Here is a 20,539-nt window from a genome sequence, read left to right as displayed (position 1 = left end):
GCTTTTTCTGCCCCCCTTAGCCGCCATGTACCATAGGCCGGTTCCGCAGCTTGCTTGCTGGATGGTGGGAGGGATTTAAGCAGCAAGGCGGGACCTGGAAGGGTCGTCATGAGCGAAGGCGGCGAATAGGTGGAACGACAATTCGTCTGAGCGTCTCCACGGGGGAGGTGTGATGAAGCTATCGCCCTCAAGGAAACGGGACGGGTGTGCCTGGCTCGGTCGACTTCCGTCCTAGCCCTGGCCGAGTCAACCGGGCCACGCACAACGGAGCGTAGTCGGCATTGACGACACAGGAAGGCCCGCCGTCGCCCGTACGAATACTTCGTAGCTTTGGTTCACCTTACGCTGCGGCTGGGTTACTCCGTCCTACTCCATGGTACACTCGATACCTTGTCGAGCCCTCTCCAAGACTCCCCAGGCCCGCCAGGGCCATCTCCCCTCTCCTTCTTTTCTCCATCTTTTGCTCGCAGCCCCTCCACATTGCTGACCCTTACCTCAACGGAGAGGCAAGCTCGTTTGGAGTTTGGATTATGAATCTGCCTTTGCGGTCAGAATCCCGCGGGGTCTCCGCAGACCTTTCCCCACAAGGGACAGTCACATTGAGATGAACGCGGTCCGCTAGATGAAATTCCTTAAGAACAAGGTCGCCTCGCCTCTCTGTCGTGTGCCCTTAGTCTGGCTTCCCTATCCCATCCCTCGTCGACTGTCTGTTCTCATTCTTACCGTGCGGACATACTCTCAGGCTGAACCTTCACCCGTCACCTGAAGAATTCGGATCACAGCCGTGCGTGCGCCCACAAACATCAGTCCTGATAATGGGTGCAAACTACTTCGGCCAGACAGGCAATGCCCTGAGCGTTATCCAGATCGCTCTCGTCGTCTGCCCGGCCTTTATCCTCTTCGGATACAACCAGGCTGGCCTCGGTGGCCTCCTGACTACTGAGGACTGGGTCAAGACCTTCCCTCAGATCGATACCGTCAACACCACCGGCGAGACCAAGAACGCCAACTCAACCCTCCAGGGTTTCGTCGTTGCTACTTTTACTATTGGTGCCCTCTTTGGCTCTCTCTCATGCTCCTGGTCTGGTAACGCTTTCGGACGACGCAATGTCATCTTCTTCGCCGGTGTCTGCACTCTCATCGGAGAGATCCTCGAGTGTGCTTCCTTCCACCTGGCACAGCTTATCGTCGGTCGCCTCATCGTTGGTCTCGGAGTTGGCCAGCTCAGCTCTATTGTGCCCGTGTGGCAGAGTGAGACCTCCGGCGCCAAGAACCGTGGTCGCCAGGTCGTCCTGACTGGTCTCTTCACCTGCGTCGGTTACGTCTTGGAGAGCTGGATTAACCTTGGTTTCTGGGAGTTCAAGACTGGCCCCGTCACATGGCGTCCTCCTATCGCGATTGCCATTCTCTTCTCCTTGATGCTGATGGGTAGCATCTACTTCCTTCCCGAGTCGCCCAGATGGCTCGTCATGAAGGCTCGCTCTGCCGAGGCCCGTTCCATCATCGCTGCTTTCCGTGGCCTGCCTGAGGACTCCCTTGAAGTCCAGGCCGAGGTTGCTGGTATCGAGCACTCTCTCGAGGAGACTACGCAGAACGCCGCCAAGCTCTCCGACATGCTCAAGATGGGCGATGACAAGCTCGCCTACCGATTCGGACTCTGCATCCTGCTCCAGTTCTACCAGCAGATGTCGGGAAGCAACCTCGTTTCCGTCTACGCTCCCATCCTGTTCCAGCAGAACTTGGGTATGGAGCCCGAGCAGTCCAAGGCCCTCGCTGGTGGTGCTCTGACCTGGAAGTTCCTCTCGTCATTCCTGGCCTTCTTCGCCATTGATCGATTCGGTCGCCGTGCTGTCTTCATCTTCAGCGGTTTCGGAATGGCTGCCTGCATGACCTGCTTGGCCATCACCACATCCTTCCCCAAGGACAACACTGCTGCCCAGATCGCCGCTGGTTGCTTCATCTACCTGTTCAACACCTTCGTGCCTATCGGCTTCTTGGGTGCCAACTTCCTGTACTGCACCGAGATTGCGCCCATCCGTCTCCGCATGGCCATGTCTTCCATCTCTACTGCCAACCACTGGCTCTGGTAAGTCGCAACTATGTTTCTCGTTCTCCATCATCTCTTCTTACTAACGGTTGCCCAGGAACTTCATTGTTGTCATGGTCACCCCCGTTGCCCTCAACACGATCGGCTACCAATATTACATTGTCTACGCCGTCATCTCGGCCTGCATTCCCGTCAGCGTCTACTTCCTCTTCCCCGAGACTATGGGCCGCAACTTGGAGGAGATCGAAATGCTGTTCAAGGACTCTCCTTCCGTGTTTGCCACGGTCAAGTTTGCCAAGAACCGGCCTATCGCTATGCCCCAGGAGTTCGAGAGCGACAAGCCATCACAGAAGGCCGACTATGTTGAGAAGCAGACCGATGACTCTGCGTAATGTGGAATCGAAGGATATTACGGCCGGGAATTTGCAGGATGGACACTACAGGAACAGTTCAGCATTAGCAAGCGGAAGTCTTTTTTTAGCGAAATGAATCAATCGTCATGATCTTGGTATCTGCGAATACCACACCCAATTACTGTTACTCTTTCCCTGATTATACGTGAATATGCCCCAGCCTCAAAGGCGATCTTAATAATTCATTGAACCACCCACTACAGAATCAAATGAGGAATAATCGAGACTGCCGACAGAATGACGAAGCCAGTCGGCAGTGGTGCAAGAGTGGCGTTCGTGTTCCCTTGAACGTTGTTGTGTTGGTTGTTATTCCCGGGCCCACTCAAAGATTGCCCTTCCTCTCCAGCTTACCTTTCCTGGGACTTGAAAGCAAGGCAGATGCAGCTCACCTAGGTAGACACTGACATCACCCCATCGCGTGTCGTTCAGGTGACTCGTACCCAGTGCGAAGTCTTTAAGCCGGGAAAGATACTATCACTGGCGTTCGCTGTGACTGTGTTGTTGATGAGGGGGTGGGCCGGTGAGAGACAGTGCTGAGCGCTCATGATGCGTATGTGAGAATGGCGAATAAACCCCGAACGAAGGCCAGCCTTGGTCGAATGCTTTTTGAAATCAAAAGAGGGGCGGATGAAAAAACTCAATTGAGTTTTCCGTAAACCTCGTCGCGTCAAGCAAGACCAACCACATCAGCGTGTTCATGTGGGAGAGTCAATAGTGCTTATCTATGCATATTGGATGCCCTTGATCTTGTGAGATTGCAGAGGTCAGACGCGTACCTGTCCGGGCCGCATCTGATAGTGGTCACCAACATTTCCCTGGTCTTACTTGCAGGTACACTAAGCCCCAATCTGGCAGGAAACACAGGCTCGGACGTAACATCAACAGGGCTGATATGCTGGGGTAAGACCGCTGTGCCTACTGGAGTGCTATCCTCCAGTTGGCCATGGGACGATCGAGGCCTCTGCCGCCTGTTGGCCGCAGAATATTAATCACCGCGACATCATTTAAGCTTGCAACGGACGACCTGTCAGCGACGCAATGCAACAGCAATGCAGCATCTCGTATTCGTCTATGTCTTGGCAGCCTCTGCACCGTTGGGGTGCGATAAGTTTCAGGGCTTATTATATCGAGCCTCCGCGCTCTCCGGGTAGAGGGTAATTCGGGTCTTTGCAGGTAGACTTCACTTTTCAGACATTTGCTTGATTAAATCCAGCGACAAGATGCTTGGCTCAATTCTCAAGACTGTGCTATCGGCTGCGGCTGTCGTATCAGCGTGCACCCCTCCGACGGAACCTCCCTCGAACAACATCACCGAGGGTTTCGGAATCCAGGTTCAGAACGCTTCGGTGCCCATCATTCACAATCGCTACATCAACTTGTGGTCAGCAGGCGGTGGTGACCAGCATCTCTATTTGAGCCCAGCTGGAGACTCTGCTTTCAACTTGACCCTAGTCAACGGCGTGCTGTCGAGGGGCATCATCCATGCCGTCATTAACGGAGAAGTAAGTTGATCGATCGCAGTTTGGCGTTGGCGTTGGCGTTTTATTGACACTTCGTAGTACACCGCAGACGACAACACGACCAAGATGTTCATGACGGAACGTGGAGACCCCAAGGCCTTCTTCCAGCCGGTGTATGGATGCAACCCAGACACGGATGCTGTGCAGGTCGAGTTGGACTTTGTTTCCAGAGCCGCCGTGCCAGGTGGTTTTATCTGCTTCAGAAGTGCTTCCGGCGAGAGGCACGAGGCCAGATACTCTCCTCCCGGTAACACTGGTGAGTTTCTGGCTTCCTATCCTTCGATCTATGATTCTCCTCATACCAAGCCTTTTTCTATGATATCGAAGCTAACTAAATATCTTAACCCAGTCGTCAGAGCAGACCGTCCTTGCTACGAGGTAACCTTGGCTGTGGTTCCTGCCCCGACAGCTTGAGAGGAACTGAACGCGATTGTGACCACGTTAGGAAGAGAACCATGTAGTTCGTATAAGAATGTAGCACATCTTAGTCGATGACTGTTCAAGTAATTTCAGAACTTTTCAAATCGCAACGACCTGATATTCGAGTCTGTGATGTCTCCGAATAGAGAATTGCTCCTCCATGATTCAATGACTCCAGCTCAAAGTTGTTGACCAGAAGTGCGCAACGTATCCCATCGGGTGCTTGATAGCGTCAGCATATCTCTACTTGGAATAATAGCAAATTTGGAATTATTCCTTTCAATCCATACTGTTGCCGTTCTAATCCTTTTCGATACGCCTAATTGGAAAATTCGAAAAGAGATCAGCGTTAGGGAAAATAGAAGGTCAATGTACTGACGCTATCCAGCATGTTGAAATAAGTCCACAAATCAATCCTTGTGAACTATGACGGCAGGTACTAAAAACTTCGGATTGATATTCTTGAGTGTCAATCCAACTTTGGGTTAAGTACTAATTCATATGGCTTAGTGGTAACTGGCTGGCACCTATTATGAAGCTTGATGTACTGTTTACTCACGTGAAACATGCACGCTGAAAGCGCTGCGGAATCCTTGCCGAGGTCCAACTCGCTTGTTTGGTAGCGACCTTTGGACTTCTAGGTAGCAACTCATCGCCAATTTCGCGTTCAATACACAACAGCAACGCCTGTGCCTTTACTACTCTACAAAAGGAGCTTTGTTTCATCATGAGTCGAAACCAGATTGACGGAAACTTACCGGAGACGGTCGCTGAACTAGAGGCCCTCCCTTGGTGTCGCGCACTCCTCAAAAACCCGTCAGTCGTCACTTTCATTCCGCCATCCCGGGTACCAGAAAACGCCAACCCACACGACAGGTTCTTCGGTAAAACACTCAATAACTCGACCGGTATACCAGCTTGTATCAGCTTTCACACCGAGGCCCCGGGTCGATCTGTCATCACCGAACTATCGTCCCTATTCGCGCTTTCAAGAGGGGTTGATGGCTATCCCAACATCGCGCACGGTGGCATGACTGCAGTTTTGATCGACGAGGTCCTTGGCGTCTTGATTCAGAGGAACATGGACACGGAGAGGGACGACCCGATCTTCAAGATGAACACAGTCACTTCTTCGATGAACATCAAATACCTCAAACCCATCAAAACGCCTAGTGTTGTGCTAGGAACCGGGCAAATCAAGGAAATCCGTGGAAAAAAGATCCTACTCAAAGCTGTCCTCAAAGACGCGGATGGTATGGAGCTAGTGATCTGCGACTCAATATGGATCGGGATTCCCAGAGTCAAGATGTAATATTCTATCGAAAAGAATTGGAGACTCGGAGAGACATCTAAATACACTTGCGCCATTGAGGGATCGGTCTACACAACTTCAGGCCACATTCATTTCTTGGAAGTTATTCGAACCTTGACGGGGCTTTGTATCTGCAGACATGATAGTCCACATGACTGTGAGATAGTTTTAGTTTCTTTCAAAGAGAGGCACATGTTAAGCTTCTAGCTTTTGAACCTCCATAAGTATGCACAAATTCATTTGAATTTCGAACTTGTAGATCCCCGTTCCCTGACATCGCACCGCGACTCTTTGTAAGTTCAAGCCTTCCAAGCAGTTTCCAGGATTTCCTTCACAGTCCAAGCCTTAATGTCAGGGAAGATCTGGTTAAGTGTTCTCTTTCCAGCCGGGGGGATATCGAAGCTTCCATTCTCGAACCAGAGACCAAATACCGAGGCCATGCCCTGGTATGCTTCTTTGGGAAAGAATTGATATGCAGGCACTTGGCTGGGAAGTTCTGTCGTCTGGCCAGTCTTGAGTTTCTCAACGCTGTCATACGCAACGTTGAATTTGGTGCCTGTTTGTATCGTGAGTTAGCCTGGGACCGTGCCTCCTTGAGTTGTGCATCCAATATGAAAGTACCTTTGGCAGCTTCCGCAAGCTGAACAAACTGGTTAAAAGTAACCTTGTCGCCAACGATGAAAGTGTCAGGCTCCCACTTGTCCAAGTCCAGGGCAGCCGCTACAAACTTCCCCACATCTTTAGTGTGAGTGAAGGCTGAAGGCGTGTTTCCCGAGCCCGGGATAGCTGCGGCATTGCCTGGAATATCGATAAAGAGTGTAAAAGGGCTCATATACGAGGGGACAATAGGTGTCGCCCAGTAGTCAAGGAAGAAGCCGTTGTGGACGACGGTGTACTCGAGATCCTTGGTCTCTTTCAAGAGAGCGGCGGCGCGAAGTTTGTTGGGCACAGAACCCAGTTGGCTGCCTTGACTTCATTGATAGTTAGTATCAGGGTGCAATTCTGAAACTCTGGATATCATCCGCGTTCGATCTAAACTAACCTCTCGTTGTGAGGGACGCCCCATCCGCTAGAAATCATTCTCTTGGTCGATGCTGATGCGTCGGCGGCGCGAATTAGCTCAAACTCAAGGGGAGTCTCTCCTGGTGGCGGCATCATGTTGATAGCTGAAATGACCGTATGGACATTGTGCTCCTCCAAAATCTTGGTAGTCGCTCCTACATCGGCGTAGTCAACTACGACGATCGAAGCTCCGAGTTTCTTTTCCAACTCGGGGTTTGCCTAAAGAAATAAATTAGTACTAATTCTAGTAGAATGACGATTCCTTAGCATTGTGCCCTACCTTTCTTGCGAGAATTTTGACCTCATGCTTGCCAGTGGCCACGATTGCCTCGACCAAAGTTCGGCCCACGTTTCCGGTGCCTCCGGCAACTGCAATGACTGCCATTTTTGCGTGTGGTGCTTTCGGAACACAAGACTAGATGAAAGTTTTCAAAGTAATCATGCGAGTGAGTAAAGGTAGAGTTGCTGTCTGATTGATAGCTCTACGATAATAATCATGGCCGTGGTGGCACTGGCTCTTATAGAGGTCCATCATTTATTCTACGAGCACACAATTGCAGTCCCATCAATACCCCGCTAGTAGTTAGCGGAGTTTGTAGTGGTGTATCCCTATCCATATCCCCTCATTATCCTGGCGGCGGAAGCAAACAAGGTTTTCGGACTTTGTATTCGTAAAGGCGGATTCAATCGACACAGTTGTTAACTTATCGTGGACGTGGTGGAGTTAAATATTCGTACTTCGTACCCCGTACTGAATCCCATCCAGATATCTCGGTAACAATTTGCTTCCGTGAAGCCATTGAAGGATCCATAAGTCTAGTGTGCAGACTCCAGAGTGCCCAAAGCGGTTGTGTCCCCATACGGCATAGATTACTTGCGGAAAGTTCCCTTTGCGGCGGTTTAACTGAGTCGGACCTGAGCAGCCTCCTTACCTAACCCTTTAGCACGGATGCATTTTACTTCCGGAAATTACGTGACCGGGCCAATCATGAAACTACTTCCTCTTCCTCTCTCATCTACTGTGAAAGTTTTCCTGCATTTTGTCCGATTCGATCCTGGAGCCTTAGTCGGATTCTCAATCTACTTCTCTTTTGCGGACTGCCGGCTGCTATTCGGAGCCGAGGTGTCATTAGCATATCGTAACGCGCCGCCTGGCCGAGTGGGTCGCTCAGTCCGGACTCATTCCCGAAACAGCCGTCCGATTCTCAACTGAACCGTCCGGGGTGTTGGCGGTCCGGTATCCCCACACCCCCGCGCACCGGCGTGGCACACCAACATACATGCTTTGCCATGGACGCTATGGATACTGAGTCCGTCCAGAGCGGACGGACCCAAGACAAAGCTTCTCGCATTGCGAAGGTTTGTGAGACCCTGAGAAGTAAGGACGTTCAACGACAGAGACTTACACGTGGAAACAAAGGCCTGTCTCCGATGCCAATCGAAGAAGATCAAATGCGATGGAAGGACTCCATCATGTACACCTTGCGTCAATCGCAGTCAGGAGTGCGTGTACCAGCAAGTACAGAGGCGCCGTGGACCTGGTCGAAGGTACGATCATCTCGTAGCCTGCTCACTTACATGACTCTTGCCTTTCTCAATTGAATATTGAAATTGACTTGAATATCAAAGCAAAATGTACATCCAAGCTTTAGAAGAACGACTATCCAAAATGGAAGCCGTGCTCAATCAAGCTGGGCTTCCAAGACCAGGAGCACCGCCGACAAGAATATCGCCGTCAGAAACTGATGCCGCCTCCGTCTCCGTGTTTGCAGGCCCGGCCATACCAAACAGCACAGTCCCGATAACGAACCACCGACTTGATGCGCCGCAAGCTGCAGCCAGTCATGTTCCGTCAGATCATCCCATGGGTGATGAAGCGGTATTGTCGGCGCCTAATTCAAGAAGCAGTCAGACACCCGTCCCTCAGCCTCGAGAGATCCCCGAACCGCCGTCACAACTTTCGGGGAAGATGCCAGTTTTTGCCGTAATTGCAAGCCGTATGAGAGAGGTCAATTCCGCCTCTTACTGCTCTACATTCAACAGACAAGTCTTCACTCCTCGACTCGAAAGGGAGGAAGCCATCACTATTTTGATGCCTCTGTACGACGACGTCATCAGCAATTACCCGCTTTTGAACTTTCATTACTTCGTGCGTCATTTCGAAACATTACCGGAAGCGGATGACACTTTCAATAGTACGTCGGGATGGGCATACATGAACGCCGTCATCTCTGTAGGGACGCGGTGGAAAACCATCAACAGCGCGTTCCAAGAAGTTTGTCAACTTGCCTGGCCTTTCTTCAAAAATGCATTTTCTGTCCTGACAGAGCTGATGGTGAAGGGTGGCGACTTGCTCTCTGTACAGGCCATTGTCGCCATGGCGGTTTTCATGCAAGGAACTACATGCACCAGAACTGCGACTCTGCTATCTTCTGCGGCAGTGAGACTGTCTCAAAACATCGGGCTACATCGGCAGCCTTGTACAATGATGTCCATGTGTGCTCAGGATGTTGAAGCACGGAGTCGGGTGTTCTGGGCGGCCTACATACTGGATAAAGAAACGGGTCTCAACCATGGCCTGGATTCGATACAAGACGATGACGACATTGAGACTGAATTGCCCAGCGGTTGGGGAGAAGGTGTTGACATATTGAACCTCAGAGCGAAGCTTGCGATGGTAGAGTCTTCAATCCGAAGACGATTGTACACGGCGAAAGGACTCCGCCTTACCGACGCCGATCTGGTTAAGGCCATCATCGATTTAGATGCTCTCCTTGAAGAGTGGAGATCAAGTATGCCCGCAAACCTCCAGCCATCATATGAAGCCCCTGCATTGGGGTCAGACATTGCACCAGACATCCTCAACCTGCAGTTGGCATTCTATAGGTGCACAATGATGGTCCACTGGGCGGCTAGACGGCATGACCAATACTCGACTGTAGCTGTTCTCATGGGAACGCCCGCTGGTTTCGAAATGCCCTACATTCAGCTGTCCTTTTCGCAGAAGCGATGCCGCATGGCGGCGCACGCGACCTTGGGATTATTCAGGACCATTTCAACGCCCCAATATGCAGACCTATGGTAAGTCTCCGCGCACGAAGCTGTCACCCTTGGTCTGAGACACTCGACTCACATTTGCAGGCGAATCTTGTGCTACCCCCTTTGCGCAAGCATTACTCTTTTGACGGATGTGCTCGAGACTCCAGGCTCTGCTCGTGCTCGAGGGGACTTAGCAGCAACAAGGAATTTCGCCCATTTCCTTCAAAAGTTTGAAAAATCTGAAGGTTGCGACTTGAAGCGTGTCTTGACGGCGTGCGCCATGATGCAACGGACAGCGCAATATGCCGTCGATGATGCCCAGAATATAATGCGCGCCCAGAATTTGGTCGGCAACAACGGCGGTGGTGTGCCACTCATCCCGGGTTTTAGTCTCGGTGAAGATGCACAGGTGAGACATGATCTGAAGTGCGAGCTTTGAAGCCACGACCACAGACTAACGTTTCTTTTCTTTTGATACTCAGGTTTTGCAATCTTTGCTCGGCACGGCAACACATCCGATGTATCTCGTCCAAGGACTGATGGGGAACTTGCCCAACCGAGACCAGAATCTCACAATGAGGCTTGCGCAACTTCTTGGTACTCCCTTTGAGAGTGGCAAGCCTGGTAGCCCACTCGGATCTCAACCTTTACAACCGGAGACGTACGGTTTTGGGTTTGGTCAAGGCCAGGCTGGTAATGACCCGACGGCCAACTGGTCTTGAGATTGGTAAATTTCGCCCAGCAGACTGGAGCAGACCCATGCTGCACGAGTTTACCACATTGAACGATGGGAATTATCCGGAGCTATACGTGCTCGCTTCGGAAAATGAAAGGTGCCTGAGAGATGCCGAGACACTGTTGCACAACCATCAGGGACTTGAGCTGAGCTAGTCTACCGGCGTTCCATCAGGCAAGGGTCCGGAATCTTAGATGGGAATTGAGGCCAAGATGTGGCTGTTATTTTATATACGTCCCGCGCCGCAGACTTTCTTAAGTGTGTGCCCGGGTACGAGCCTGATGTTGAACCTCGGTTGACTTCTGATCAGTACATATTCGCATTTTGCCCTCGAGTTGCGCTTCTTGCGAAACTTGCGACGTAAAGCTCTCAGTAGCTTTCTATTAGACAATGCATTTTATGATCATGTATCACTGCATAATTTGCAACAATCATTAAGATAGCATGAAAAACAAGTTGACCAAGCCGTCTTAATCTCTTAGATAACCCAAAAGCCAAGTGTCTCTGCCAAGTTGCGGGCTGCCGTCAGCCGCCACAGCATCCCAACGTCGGGGTGTAAGGGCCTCTTCCGGTCACTGTGCGGCGTGCCTTATCGTCGACGGCCCATCATTTCTTCAATATCATACAAAAATTCTTTCCAAGGCGAGCCAGAGCCCCTTGGCACACGATTTTCTCCTATGAGGAGGCGGATCGGCCACACAATTTCGGCTTCTTGCCGCCTCGGCTTGACTTGTTTTAAGCCTAATCGCAGGGCAAACGCCACGTCACCTCATCTTCCTAGGGAGCAAGCAATTCAGCAAGGAATATCTGTGAATGAGATAAATTTCACTTTGCCTGATGTCTTGCATGCGTACTGTATCAATATCATATCAGACTGATCGCAACCCGGGTTGACTGGTTCGATAAAGAGGCCCCTCTTCTTCATTTCTCCCCATCAAGCGTTTAGTCCAGTTGCGTTCTTATTAGCTTGGACTCTTTACACACTCTCTTTACACTTGCCTGGACTTTCGATCATTCCTAACAATCTTTCTCAGCAAGTATCCCGGAATGTCGGTCCTCAAGGATGTAGCATTTGGCATCATGGCGTGGACGAGGACGCCGCGCAACCAGACCTACAGAAAGCTCAACGCCGAGATTGATGCTGAAGCATTACGATCCCCCAGGTCATATGATAAGCAAAGCTCCTCAAATAGACTCCATAGGACGTCCCCTAAGGCTTTGGTAAAGCTTATTGTTCCTGTCATCCTTTTCTCTGGACTACTATTTGCCGTTGTTAGTATCCCTCTGCCTCGCCAGGTGACAGCACAAGCCCTGACACATACAGAGTCACACAGATATCACACAATACATACCCGATTCGACCAGAGACGCACTATCATCGTTGCCGCCTGTGGAGAAAGGTGGTCAGCGACGTCTCAGAATCATCGTGCCGGCCGATGGTCCATCTCCAGGATTGTGCAAGATGCTCATGTCGGGTGTTGCATCCGGCTATCCCAGCTCGGTCATTGTGAACTGGGGCCGCGACTTTCAAAAGTCTCCTGGATGGTTCGGAGGCTCTCATCTTGGCAAGATCGATGGCACCCTCGAGTTTCTTGATTCAATCACTTCTGAAGAAGCCCCAGACGATGAACGCCTTGGACCAGATGACCTCATTCTCCTCGTCGACGCCTACGATGTCTGGTTTCAGCTGCCGCCATCCGTCCTTATTCGACGATATATGGCGCAGAATTACGCTGCAGACGAACGCATTCGAAAGGAGTGGATAGGAAGCCCTTCTCGGTTCTCGTCAAACTCAGGAAACAATCTCATACCGCGGCAGACTATCATCATCTCGACCCAGAAGAAATGCTGGCCCGATGCTAGTCTTGGCTCTGACCCCCACTGCGACGATCTTCCCGAGTCTAGTGCACGGGAGGACATGTACGGGCCCCATACGGACGAAGATCCTAAGCAAATGCACGACCTCCGCCCACGGTATGTCAACAGCGGCAGTCTTATGGGCCCCGTCGGAGATATGAAGCGTATGTTCCGTCGTGCCCAAGAGAAAGTCGATGAAAAACAGTCTGCCGGTGCAGGTATATTCAGCGACCAAGGTATTTTTGCGGAGATCTTCGGCGAGCAAGAGATTTGGCGGACTTCTAAGCGGCAAAACCACGATGAATGGGTGAAACTCCAAGCTGATCAGCCTGAAAAGTCTGCTCAGGAACTTCAGCAAAATGACTTCAGTGTCGGTCTAGACTATATCCAAGACCTTTTCACCCCTACCGTTTTCGAAGAAGATGATGGGCTATACATTGCGTCGTCAGATGGTCCTGGACTCCGACAAGCCGCGGCCGATAGAGGCATTGATCCACCAAGGGTAGCTGGCATCCCAGGAGACATGCTTGGTTTACGCAGTCCTATCCAAGAGACTGCCATTGACAAGAATATGGGATGGCAAGATCTTCCGCTTTACACCGATTTCTGGAGTACTTCAGTGCCAGTTGTGGTACACCATAATGCCCATCGTAATGGCTTAAAAGGCCAGAGACTGCGCAATTGGTGGAAGAACAACTGGTTCTTTCCTTATCTCCGAAGTTTATTAAAGCTGCACTCAAAACCACGAGAGGCCCTGGAGCCGCTGCTCAGAGTTCCGGGTCGCAATGGAGTGGAAGACTTGGTTTACACAGCACCGGCATCAGATGCTCGGAAGAGGAAGCCTCGCATCTTCAAGAAACAGGATCTCAAAGAACAAGGGTTGGCAGAAGCAGACTGGGACAGTCTGTGTAAGTCTGAGGGTCATGACGAGTGGTGGAACGATGTTTTGCAGGACGGTGACGGACCTCTCTAGGTCAAAGGGTCGATGTGCTGTACGATATTACTTTCATTCCAATTGCATTTTCCGATACAATTTCTTCAACGAATGTACATAGTTCCGAATCATTACACCTTGCTTTAGCATTCAATTGAGTTCGTGCTGTTATCAGCAATGAATTGATCTGAGGGGGAAGACACATGGACAAGCAGGGATACTCAATCATCTTGATTGCTATTCTCTTACCTCTTCATCTCGTCACAGATATTTCGCCACACTTTCACTCCAATGATCGATGATACCATGTTGACTGACAAGCTGTGGACAACGAGATACACATGACGCCCTGACAGATTCATGTTCTATATGAATTGAGCTGGACTCGGGGAGAGGTTCAGTTTACAAAAATGATATCACGTTTTTTTTTTTTTTTTCTTTTTTTTTGCTTCACAGTCTTCAACTTACTTCATTGGCTCCAGTTTGTAATTTCAGATCAATCTCCACGGCATCAGGAGCGTTCCACTCCCATGCACGATTGATACGAGGAAGAAATACGTCTTGGCAGCATGTGTATGGCTTTAGGCTAGACCCAAAACATAGCCTGCATCCTCGGGCCCGAGGCCACGAGCCATGGCAGACCGTTAGAGGCCGCGTCAGCTCTCCCCATCAACAAAGAAATGGATCGATAAAGTATAGAGCTAGGTCTGTCACTCTGACTTTGATTCTCATACCAGCGGCTAGCCTCTTTCAAGTTTGACAAGGCTACCTCCATCCACTGTCAGAAACTGTGTCTCGTCGAGCCCCTTTCATATAGCATTTAAAAACAATGTTCTTACCCCAAACACTACTTGTACGTCTCTGTACTTCCTTGAGTACGTCAGGGTCCACTTTGTTAGACAATGCCTAGTAATCATTGTCACGAGGCCTCATGGCCACGGACCACAGACCCTCAAAAGCATCTCCAACCAGGGTTTTTGAAGTGCGGAGAGCCATATCCCAGGAATTCTGAATCCTCATTGATATCCAAGCCGGTTCAATCCACTAAATCATAGTTCCTGTATGGCTGTGGAACTGAAGACGGATTCGGCGATCGGCAGGGAGGGAACACGAGCTCTGGGTGCTATTTTGAGACGGCCAGGCAGCAGCATTTAGAGCGCTACATTTCCCCGAAGGATTCGACTGCCAAAACGGGGAACGGGCTCATAGTAACGAATGAGGCAACCTTGTTGGCACAGGTCTATTTTGCTGGCCAACAGTGTCTCTGCCACGATGTAATTGGTTCCTATTGATAATGCCGGACAACATGGCTGGTAGAGCCTTAACAATGACTTACAGCGATGCATTCGGCGATATGCAGCTGACGTCTGGTAGACTACAGATGGCAGGTTCCGAGTTTCATCAAAGGAACTATCCCACAGCTGCCGTGATTATTGGTCAACGGGGTTGATATCCGTTGGTTAGGTTCCATGTTATTCGAGTGTGTGTTCCATGTCTATATGAATGCCTTTTTCCCGGGCCCTTGATGATAACTCCTCATCAGTTATCTCATCCAATCTCAACCGAATACAATACTCTTTTTAGTTGCAATCCCAGGCATGAGCAAAAGTGAATTTGGTAAGATATATCATCTCTAGGCAGTTTCCACGACTGAGGCTAATTGGGACCATTAGAAACGATGTCGAACGCTCCCGAAGATTTCAGTATCCGATCTCCAGTTCCTCAATACCAAGCAATGCATACTCCCGCGTCAACTGCCATCGGCAGCCATGATATCGCCGGACCTAATGTCAAATACTGTCACGTTGTCCACTGCAACCATGGCGAATCTCTTGGTGAAGGCTCCCGGGCAAACGTCGTGCCTGTTGCCCTCGTTGAGAGATGGCCTGCCTTGATCGAGTGCCCTGCTTGCAAGGGCGTCACTCCCACTACAACGGACCATACCATTGGCAAAGGAGCGCAGTACGTCGTTCCCATGTCGTGCATCTCATAATTACTTGAAACTTTTGACTGATACTTTTATTTCTGTAGCTGGATGGCCGTCATGCTGTTTTTCACCACTGGTGTTGGCGTATTCGCTCCGTATGCCATGAGGCCTTTTAAGGACGTCGTTCACAGCTGCCAGCGATGCGGACGAAAGGTAGCGACTCGGCGATTCGGCGGTGGCACTAAGGCGCACCTTATGTGAAGTGGAAATCATAAGCAGACGCAGGGACCATGATGCCATTATGTCATATCCTGCTACGATTCTTCTTTTTGTTTGGGCATACGGTGTAAATGAGACACGACTGGTTCGTCAAACACTATCTTCTACCTAAATAAATCTAAGCTTCATTCCATCCCGTTCCAAAGATGGACCTTTGTCATCGTCAAGTCTTAAGCGTCCCAATGAAAGTCCGCCTGGGGATTTGTCCCATGCAGCCTTCTTATCGCGAGATGCAGGGGAGTTGACAACTGCCGCACGGCAGAAGGCAGACGAGGTTCTGAATTTGGGTCAGGATACATTCACACGTTGCATCCTGGTATCAATGAACTGGCGGGGCAGATTCCGTTCGAACATCACTGATAAAGTAGGGTGACTTCAGATGGATGAAGATTAGCTGATCCTGGTCGAGATTTGTTCAACTTCCTGAAATGGATTATGGGGCACGACCGTTGCAACCGCCCATGGCACCATCCCGATTTTCTGTGAGACTGGTTGCAGAAGATGTCAGAATAAGTTCGTAATCTTTAGGCATAAAAGGCCTAGGCAAGTACAGCATCTGGGTACATCACTTCGTCTCGTCTCAGTGGGTAGAGGACATTGCGGCTTTCATCCTCGGCTTGAGAGATCTAACCCAACATCAATACACCGCCAAAATGCATCGCGCAATTTTCGCCCTCCCTCTACTCTTTCTGGCCAATCCAGTATCGGCGGTGACCTGGTATTTCCTCCGTTACTACCCCGCTTCAGGTCAGAAGTTCACCTCTCTCTCGGGCGAGATGGCGATCCCGTCACTACCGCGCGCCGGCGTTTACTACCTCTGGCCAGGCTTGCAACCGACCGATAACAGCGGCGTATACCAAAACGTACTCGACGGCCGTAGCGGAACATGGTGGCTCGGCTCCGGGTGGTGCTGCTCCAACCCGAGTCTCCCTTGGGCCGGAGGCTTCAACACGTACGGCGGGGAGACGATTTCGTTTCAGAACATCCTGAAATCGGACAATTCGGCGTGGACCAGCACTGTGACGAGGCAAACTGGTGGCCAGGTTGTTACCAATGACTTCGCTTTGGGTAAGCCACCATTGGATGATGGGGGAGGCCGTGTAGCAATACTGACTTGAGGTGCCTACTCCAGCCGATAAATCTTTCAATCAAGTGCTCTTTGCTATTGAATTGTGAGCTTCACCCGATGTCAAACAACGGATTGTCGACTCATGTTCTTTAGGTACGACGTCTCATGGGACTTTGGTCCACTAGCATTCGACAACGTTGTAATTGTATGTCCAACTATATCCCAGCGTCAATCAGGGAACCCAACTGACAACCTTCAGACCTCCACTGGCAGTTCAGATTCAAGTTGGTGCACCAGCTTGCCGCAGAATTACAACTCCGCGACCAACTATACCATCACCGGCACGAGTGCAAGTGTGAGCGGCGACACAGTCACTTGCAGTATTCAGTCAGTTGTGCTCAATGCACCGGTGTGAGAGACAAGCCTAGGTATTGCGACCATAATTGGTGATATTATGTTATTCTAGGAGGAACGATCCTCTGCGCTCAACATAAGGGGATATCAAGAAAACCCAGCTCAACGCTACATATCAGCCCGCAGGCTCATCCATCTCGCTCTCTCATATCTGTCTTAGTCATGATTAGACGTTATTCAACGAGTGTATGTGAATCAAAGGATTGATCTGACGGAAGACCCGCCGCGGCTCACATCATTGCGTGCCCAACAGAAGCAGTAAACGCCCAGTGGGACAAGCAGCGATGAAGCAGCTCAGGGGGCGGGAACCTGGGAGGGGTTCCACCAAGGGTAGAAGCGTTCGCCCTCGGCCAGGGACTTGAGAGTACATGCGGAACCCTCGCAGCCGGCGCCGATCTGAGAGGTGCCCCACCAGTTGACTTCCGCGCCGAGCCACTGCACAGTGAAGAGCATGAGAATGCCCGAAAGTGCAATGCCGGCGGAGAAAGAGGCCGACAGGACAAAGTTATACTTGGACCAGAAGGCCAAGTAACGGGTTCGGACGTAGATCCAGGACAGCCAGGCGATGGGGACGGCGGGCCAGGCGTAGGAGAAGCTGTACGGAGCCCAGTTGATGCCTCCGTAGAAGAGAGCAACAGGGTGGAACTGGCGGAGGTAGCGGTTCTTGGGGTAGAACTTGATGAGGTAGTAGAATAGGACCGGCAGAATGATGCCCAAGGGGAATCCGAGCAGAAGGTAGTTGTACTGTCCCTGGTGACCGAAGACTTTGATGGGCCCAATGGTACCCCAGAGCACGGCAGCGGTGAAGAAGGTGTTGGGACCGGGGCAGAAGAAGCGCATGGGCGCATCGGGAGTGCAGACGTTGGGGATGTTGATCTGGAAGTTCATCACACCGGTGCAGACGAACGTGGAGATGAGAGTAGCGACCATCTGGCAGGCAAAGGTCTGACGGGGGGGGATCTTAAGGTAGTGAGCCACCTTTAAGTCGTTGGCGAAGTGGACGGCATGGGCGCATGTCACGTAACTAATCAAACGCTATTAGAATCAGGCGTAATCAAAAGGATTGAGAGACTTTAGGACTTACCCGAAAGACTTGAAGAAGTTCATGGCCAGGGCATTGCCCTGTACCCACATACCACCGATGAACTCAGCCAGAACATTGAGGGTAACCTCAATACCTGTCATGGCCTTGATGATTCCGATGGGAATGACGAAGATAACAGCTAAGAAGATACCGTAGGGAACAACGCCTGGCGTGGTGTAGGTAGGCCACGCCGCAACACCCGCAAAACCGAAGCCCGCAGCGACGATGAGCGTGCCAAGGTACCACCACTCGGAAACTAGAGAAATAGTCAGTGTTTGCCGCATTGAGTTGCTGTCGGAAGCACTTGCCTTCGGGGTATGCAGCCATGAGACGGTTGTGGACATCCTTGTACTCGCCAGAGTCCTCGCCCTCGGCAACGGTCTTCTTCTGGCGGCGGATGCTCGCCCACATGTTCTTGAAGCCCATCACAATCTCGTAGCGGTGGAAAATCGCAACGTGGGTGACAGCAGCAGCGTATAGGGCAAAGAACGCGCCATAGACCAAGGTGTTGGCGGCTGCGAGGTAGGCAGCTGAGTAGTTCATGTACTTCTCGTGGTCATACATGCCGCGGTCATCGAGAGCGCGCGAGACGTTGTAGAGGTTTCCGAAATGGTCAAAGACACGGTTTGAGTTGATTGGGAGGTAAGCGGTGTTCCAGGCGTTCGTGTAGTAGAGACCCATAATCACGAATCCAAGCAGCCACATGCCGAGGGTACGGTTGAAAGTGGAAAAGGCAGGGACCATCTATTTAACATCAGCGAAGCCCGGAATAAGACGTCATGAGAGGACCAAATAGCACTTACCAAGGGATCGACACTATCGAAAAGCCTATACCGAGGTAATCAAGTCAGCGAGAAGTTCATTTGGATAAGAGTAGTGCATGGTGAGCCGAGAAGAGTCCACTCACATGACGTTCCAGTCAAAGGTAGGCCAGGGGTTGAACATTCCCAAGCCATTGCGGAAACCTGTCAAAATCTCCAAGTTGTGGTTGTCGGGCGAGATCCAAGTCATCCAGCTGAAGAAGGTGAGGACTTCAAAGATATAGTTGGGGAACCAGAAGTACACAAACATTGCGGCAAAGGACCACAGAAAGAACTTGTATCGAGTCATCGAGTACAGTCTCTTGAATGGTCCCGGGACCGCAATATTGTTTTCGTTGTGGAGCGCCGAGTTGAGGGCGATGGTGACGAGAGACGCCGGCCACACGCAGTACGAAGGGTACACGATGAACCGACGGGTGAGGCCTGCTCTGCTGTTAGCATAAAATGTCCCTTAAAAGTACGCCGCTGCATCACTCACCAGCGAGACCGTAGCCAATGAAGTTTGTAGAGAGCGCAATCAGGATCTGGTAGGCAAAGCTCTTGGCGTATGGCTGGTTGAAGTACTGGGGCAAAACTTGAGTCCACACGATGTACTGGGTGTACGGCAGACTCTTGGCAGTGTTGGCCATAATGGCAATAAGCATGTGCTCCTTCTTATTGAATCGGCCTGGGTTGAGGGGGATCTTGTAACCAAAGACGTTGAAGATAGTGTTCGGCATGAACTTCTCCCATGCCTTACCAAGGGGGAATGCGAGAAGTTGGGCAACGTTGGATTCGATGCTGATGAGGGGCTGACGGATACTGAATAACTGTTCCTGTCGTTAGCATTGTGGTGCGGACTGGCGGAGCGGCAACTTACCTGGTTGATGAAGGCCAGGAAGACCGAGAAGAAGACGCCAATGGTCCACGCTCGGATCGTTCCACACGGAAGGGAAGGGTCGTCCTTGTTGTCAACGACGGCTCGCACCTCGGCGTAGGGGCTGTTATTTGTGATCAAAGCAGCCTCGAGCTTCATCTCCCAAATCAGTTGCTCGTGCTTCTCGGGCCTCTCGAAGACGTCCTGGTTGTCTGCCGCTGTGTCAGTCTCACTGGCGCCGAAAGTCGCCATCGTTGCGCGTGCTTTACTCACCAAGGAACTCGTGGATTTTCATGAGAACACTGTGAGGAAAGTTCGGGTCTCGGTTATGGATTCTCAGGACAGTCTCCATCATCTGTGTCCTGTGTCAACGACTTCTTGGTGCTATTTAGGTCGTATCTAGACATACCTTGCGCACTCCCTCCAAGGAGAGGGTGGCAGCAACGGCCTTGGCCTCAATTAGATCGTCTTCTGTGACATTGAGGTGCCTTGAGAATTCGTCAGCTCTAGCTAGTTATGGGGATGATCAAGGCGTTTGTTAAGAAACTCACGATTCAAAGGCTTCTTCCTCGGAATTGAGACGGTGGAGCTCCTCGGTATGTGCGCCCTTCATAAGTTGGTTAACTTAATCCGCACTGTTTCTTGCTATTAGAACTTACAGCAGCAAGTTTCTCATCAGTCAAGACGCCCTGGTCCCTCCCAATGTCAATGGGAGAGACCGGCGAGTCGTTCTTCTCGTCGTTCGCCAT

At 51.0% G+C, this 20,539-nt stretch overlaps 9 protein-coding genes across 9 annotated transcripts; 7 read left to right on the top strand and 2 right to left on the bottom strand.

Moving 5' to 3' along the window:
* Nucleotides 1-815: 815 nt before the first annotated feature.
* Nucleotides 816-2,439, top strand: CPAR01_05923 (uncharacterized protein; the record flags this gene model as incomplete). Its single annotated transcript, XM_060490198.1, has 2 exons — nt 816-2,086; nt 2,145-2,439. 2 exons carry the CDS (start codon nt 816-818, stop codon nt 2,437-2,439), a joined length of 1,566 nt encoding a protein of 521 aa, XP_060351664.1.
* Nucleotides 2,440-3,680: 1,241 nt separating this feature from the next.
* Nucleotides 3,681-4,394, top strand: CPAR01_05922 (uncharacterized protein; the record flags this gene model as incomplete). Its single annotated transcript, XM_060490197.1, has 3 exons — nt 3,681-3,962; nt 4,020-4,236; nt 4,330-4,394. The coding sequence occupies 3 exons, from the start codon at nt 3,681-3,683 to the stop codon at nt 4,392-4,394; spliced, it is 564 nt and encodes a 187-aa protein (XP_060351663.1).
* Nucleotides 4,395-5,127: 733 nt separating this feature from the next.
* Nucleotides 5,128-5,712, top strand: CPAR01_05921 (thioesterase superfamily protein; the record flags this gene model as incomplete). Its single annotated transcript, XM_060490196.1, has 1 exon — nt 5,128-5,712. One exon carries the CDS (start codon nt 5,128-5,130, stop codon nt 5,710-5,712), a length of 585 nt encoding a protein of 194 aa, XP_060351662.1.
* A 299-nt stretch (nt 5,713-6,011) lies between these two features.
* On the bottom strand, nt 6,012-7,159 carry CPAR01_05920 (uncharacterized protein; the record flags this gene model as incomplete). Its single annotated transcript, XM_060490195.1, has 4 exons — nt 6,012-6,268; nt 6,334-6,683; nt 6,755-6,993; nt 7,055-7,159. The coding sequence occupies 4 exons, from the start codon at nt 7,157-7,159 to the stop codon at nt 6,012-6,014; spliced, it is 951 nt and encodes a 316-aa protein (XP_060351661.1).
* Nucleotides 7,160-8,443: 1,284 nt separating this feature from the next.
* CPAR01_05919 (uncharacterized protein) lies at nt 8,444-10,535 on the top strand (the record flags this gene model as incomplete). The annotated part of the gene is made up of 3 exons (XM_060490194.1): nt 8,444-9,855; nt 9,916-10,222; nt 10,296-10,535. The coding sequence occupies 3 exons, from the start codon at nt 8,444-8,446 to the stop codon at nt 10,533-10,535; spliced, it is 1,959 nt and encodes a 652-aa protein (XP_060351660.1).
* Nucleotides 10,536-11,596: 1,061 nt separating this feature from the next.
* CPAR01_05918 (uncharacterized protein) lies at nt 11,597-13,379 on the top strand (the record flags this gene model as incomplete). Its single annotated transcript, XM_060490193.1, has 2 exons — nt 11,597-11,821; nt 11,874-13,379. 2 exons carry the CDS (start codon nt 11,597-11,599, stop codon nt 13,377-13,379), a joined length of 1,731 nt encoding a protein of 576 aa, XP_060351659.1.
* Nucleotides 13,380-15,018: 1,639 nt separating this feature from the next.
* Nucleotides 15,019-15,528, top strand: CPAR01_05917 (uncharacterized protein; the record flags this gene model as incomplete). Its single annotated transcript, XM_060490192.1, has 2 exons — nt 15,019-15,302; nt 15,372-15,528. 2 exons carry the CDS (start codon nt 15,019-15,021, stop codon nt 15,526-15,528), a joined length of 441 nt encoding a protein of 146 aa, XP_060351658.1.
* A 671-nt stretch (nt 15,529-16,199) lies between these two features.
* CPAR01_05916 (uncharacterized protein) lies at nt 16,200-17,030 on the top strand (the record flags this gene model as incomplete). The annotated part of the gene is made up of 4 exons (XM_060490191.1): nt 16,200-16,614; nt 16,679-16,718; nt 16,769-16,820; nt 16,875-17,030. 4 exons carry the CDS (start codon nt 16,200-16,202, stop codon nt 17,028-17,030), a joined length of 663 nt encoding a protein of 220 aa, XP_060351657.1.
* Nucleotides 17,031-17,323: 293 nt separating this feature from the next.
* On the bottom strand, nt 17,324-20,539 carry CPAR01_05915 (OPT oligopeptide transporter; the record flags this gene model as incomplete). Its single annotated transcript, XM_060490190.1, has 11 exons — nt 17,324-18,053; nt 18,114-18,369; nt 18,446-18,857; nt 18,917-18,941; nt 19,021-19,357; nt 19,413-19,743; nt 19,794-20,002; nt 20,064-20,145; nt 20,200-20,278; nt 20,342-20,397; nt 20,450-20,539. The coding sequence occupies 11 exons, from the start codon at nt 20,537-20,539 to the stop codon at nt 17,324-17,326; spliced, it is 2,607 nt and encodes an 868-aa protein (XP_060351656.1).

The sequence above is a fragment of the Colletotrichum paranaense genome (assembly GCF_030867605.1).
Source record: "Colletotrichum paranaense strain IMI 384185 chromosome Unknown Scaffold_4.1, whole genome shotgun sequence".
Classification (NCBI taxonomy): Eukaryota; Fungi; Ascomycota; class Sordariomycetes; order Glomerellales; family Glomerellaceae; genus Colletotrichum; species Colletotrichum paranaense.
This window is presented reverse-complemented; position numbering and strand designations above follow the sequence as displayed.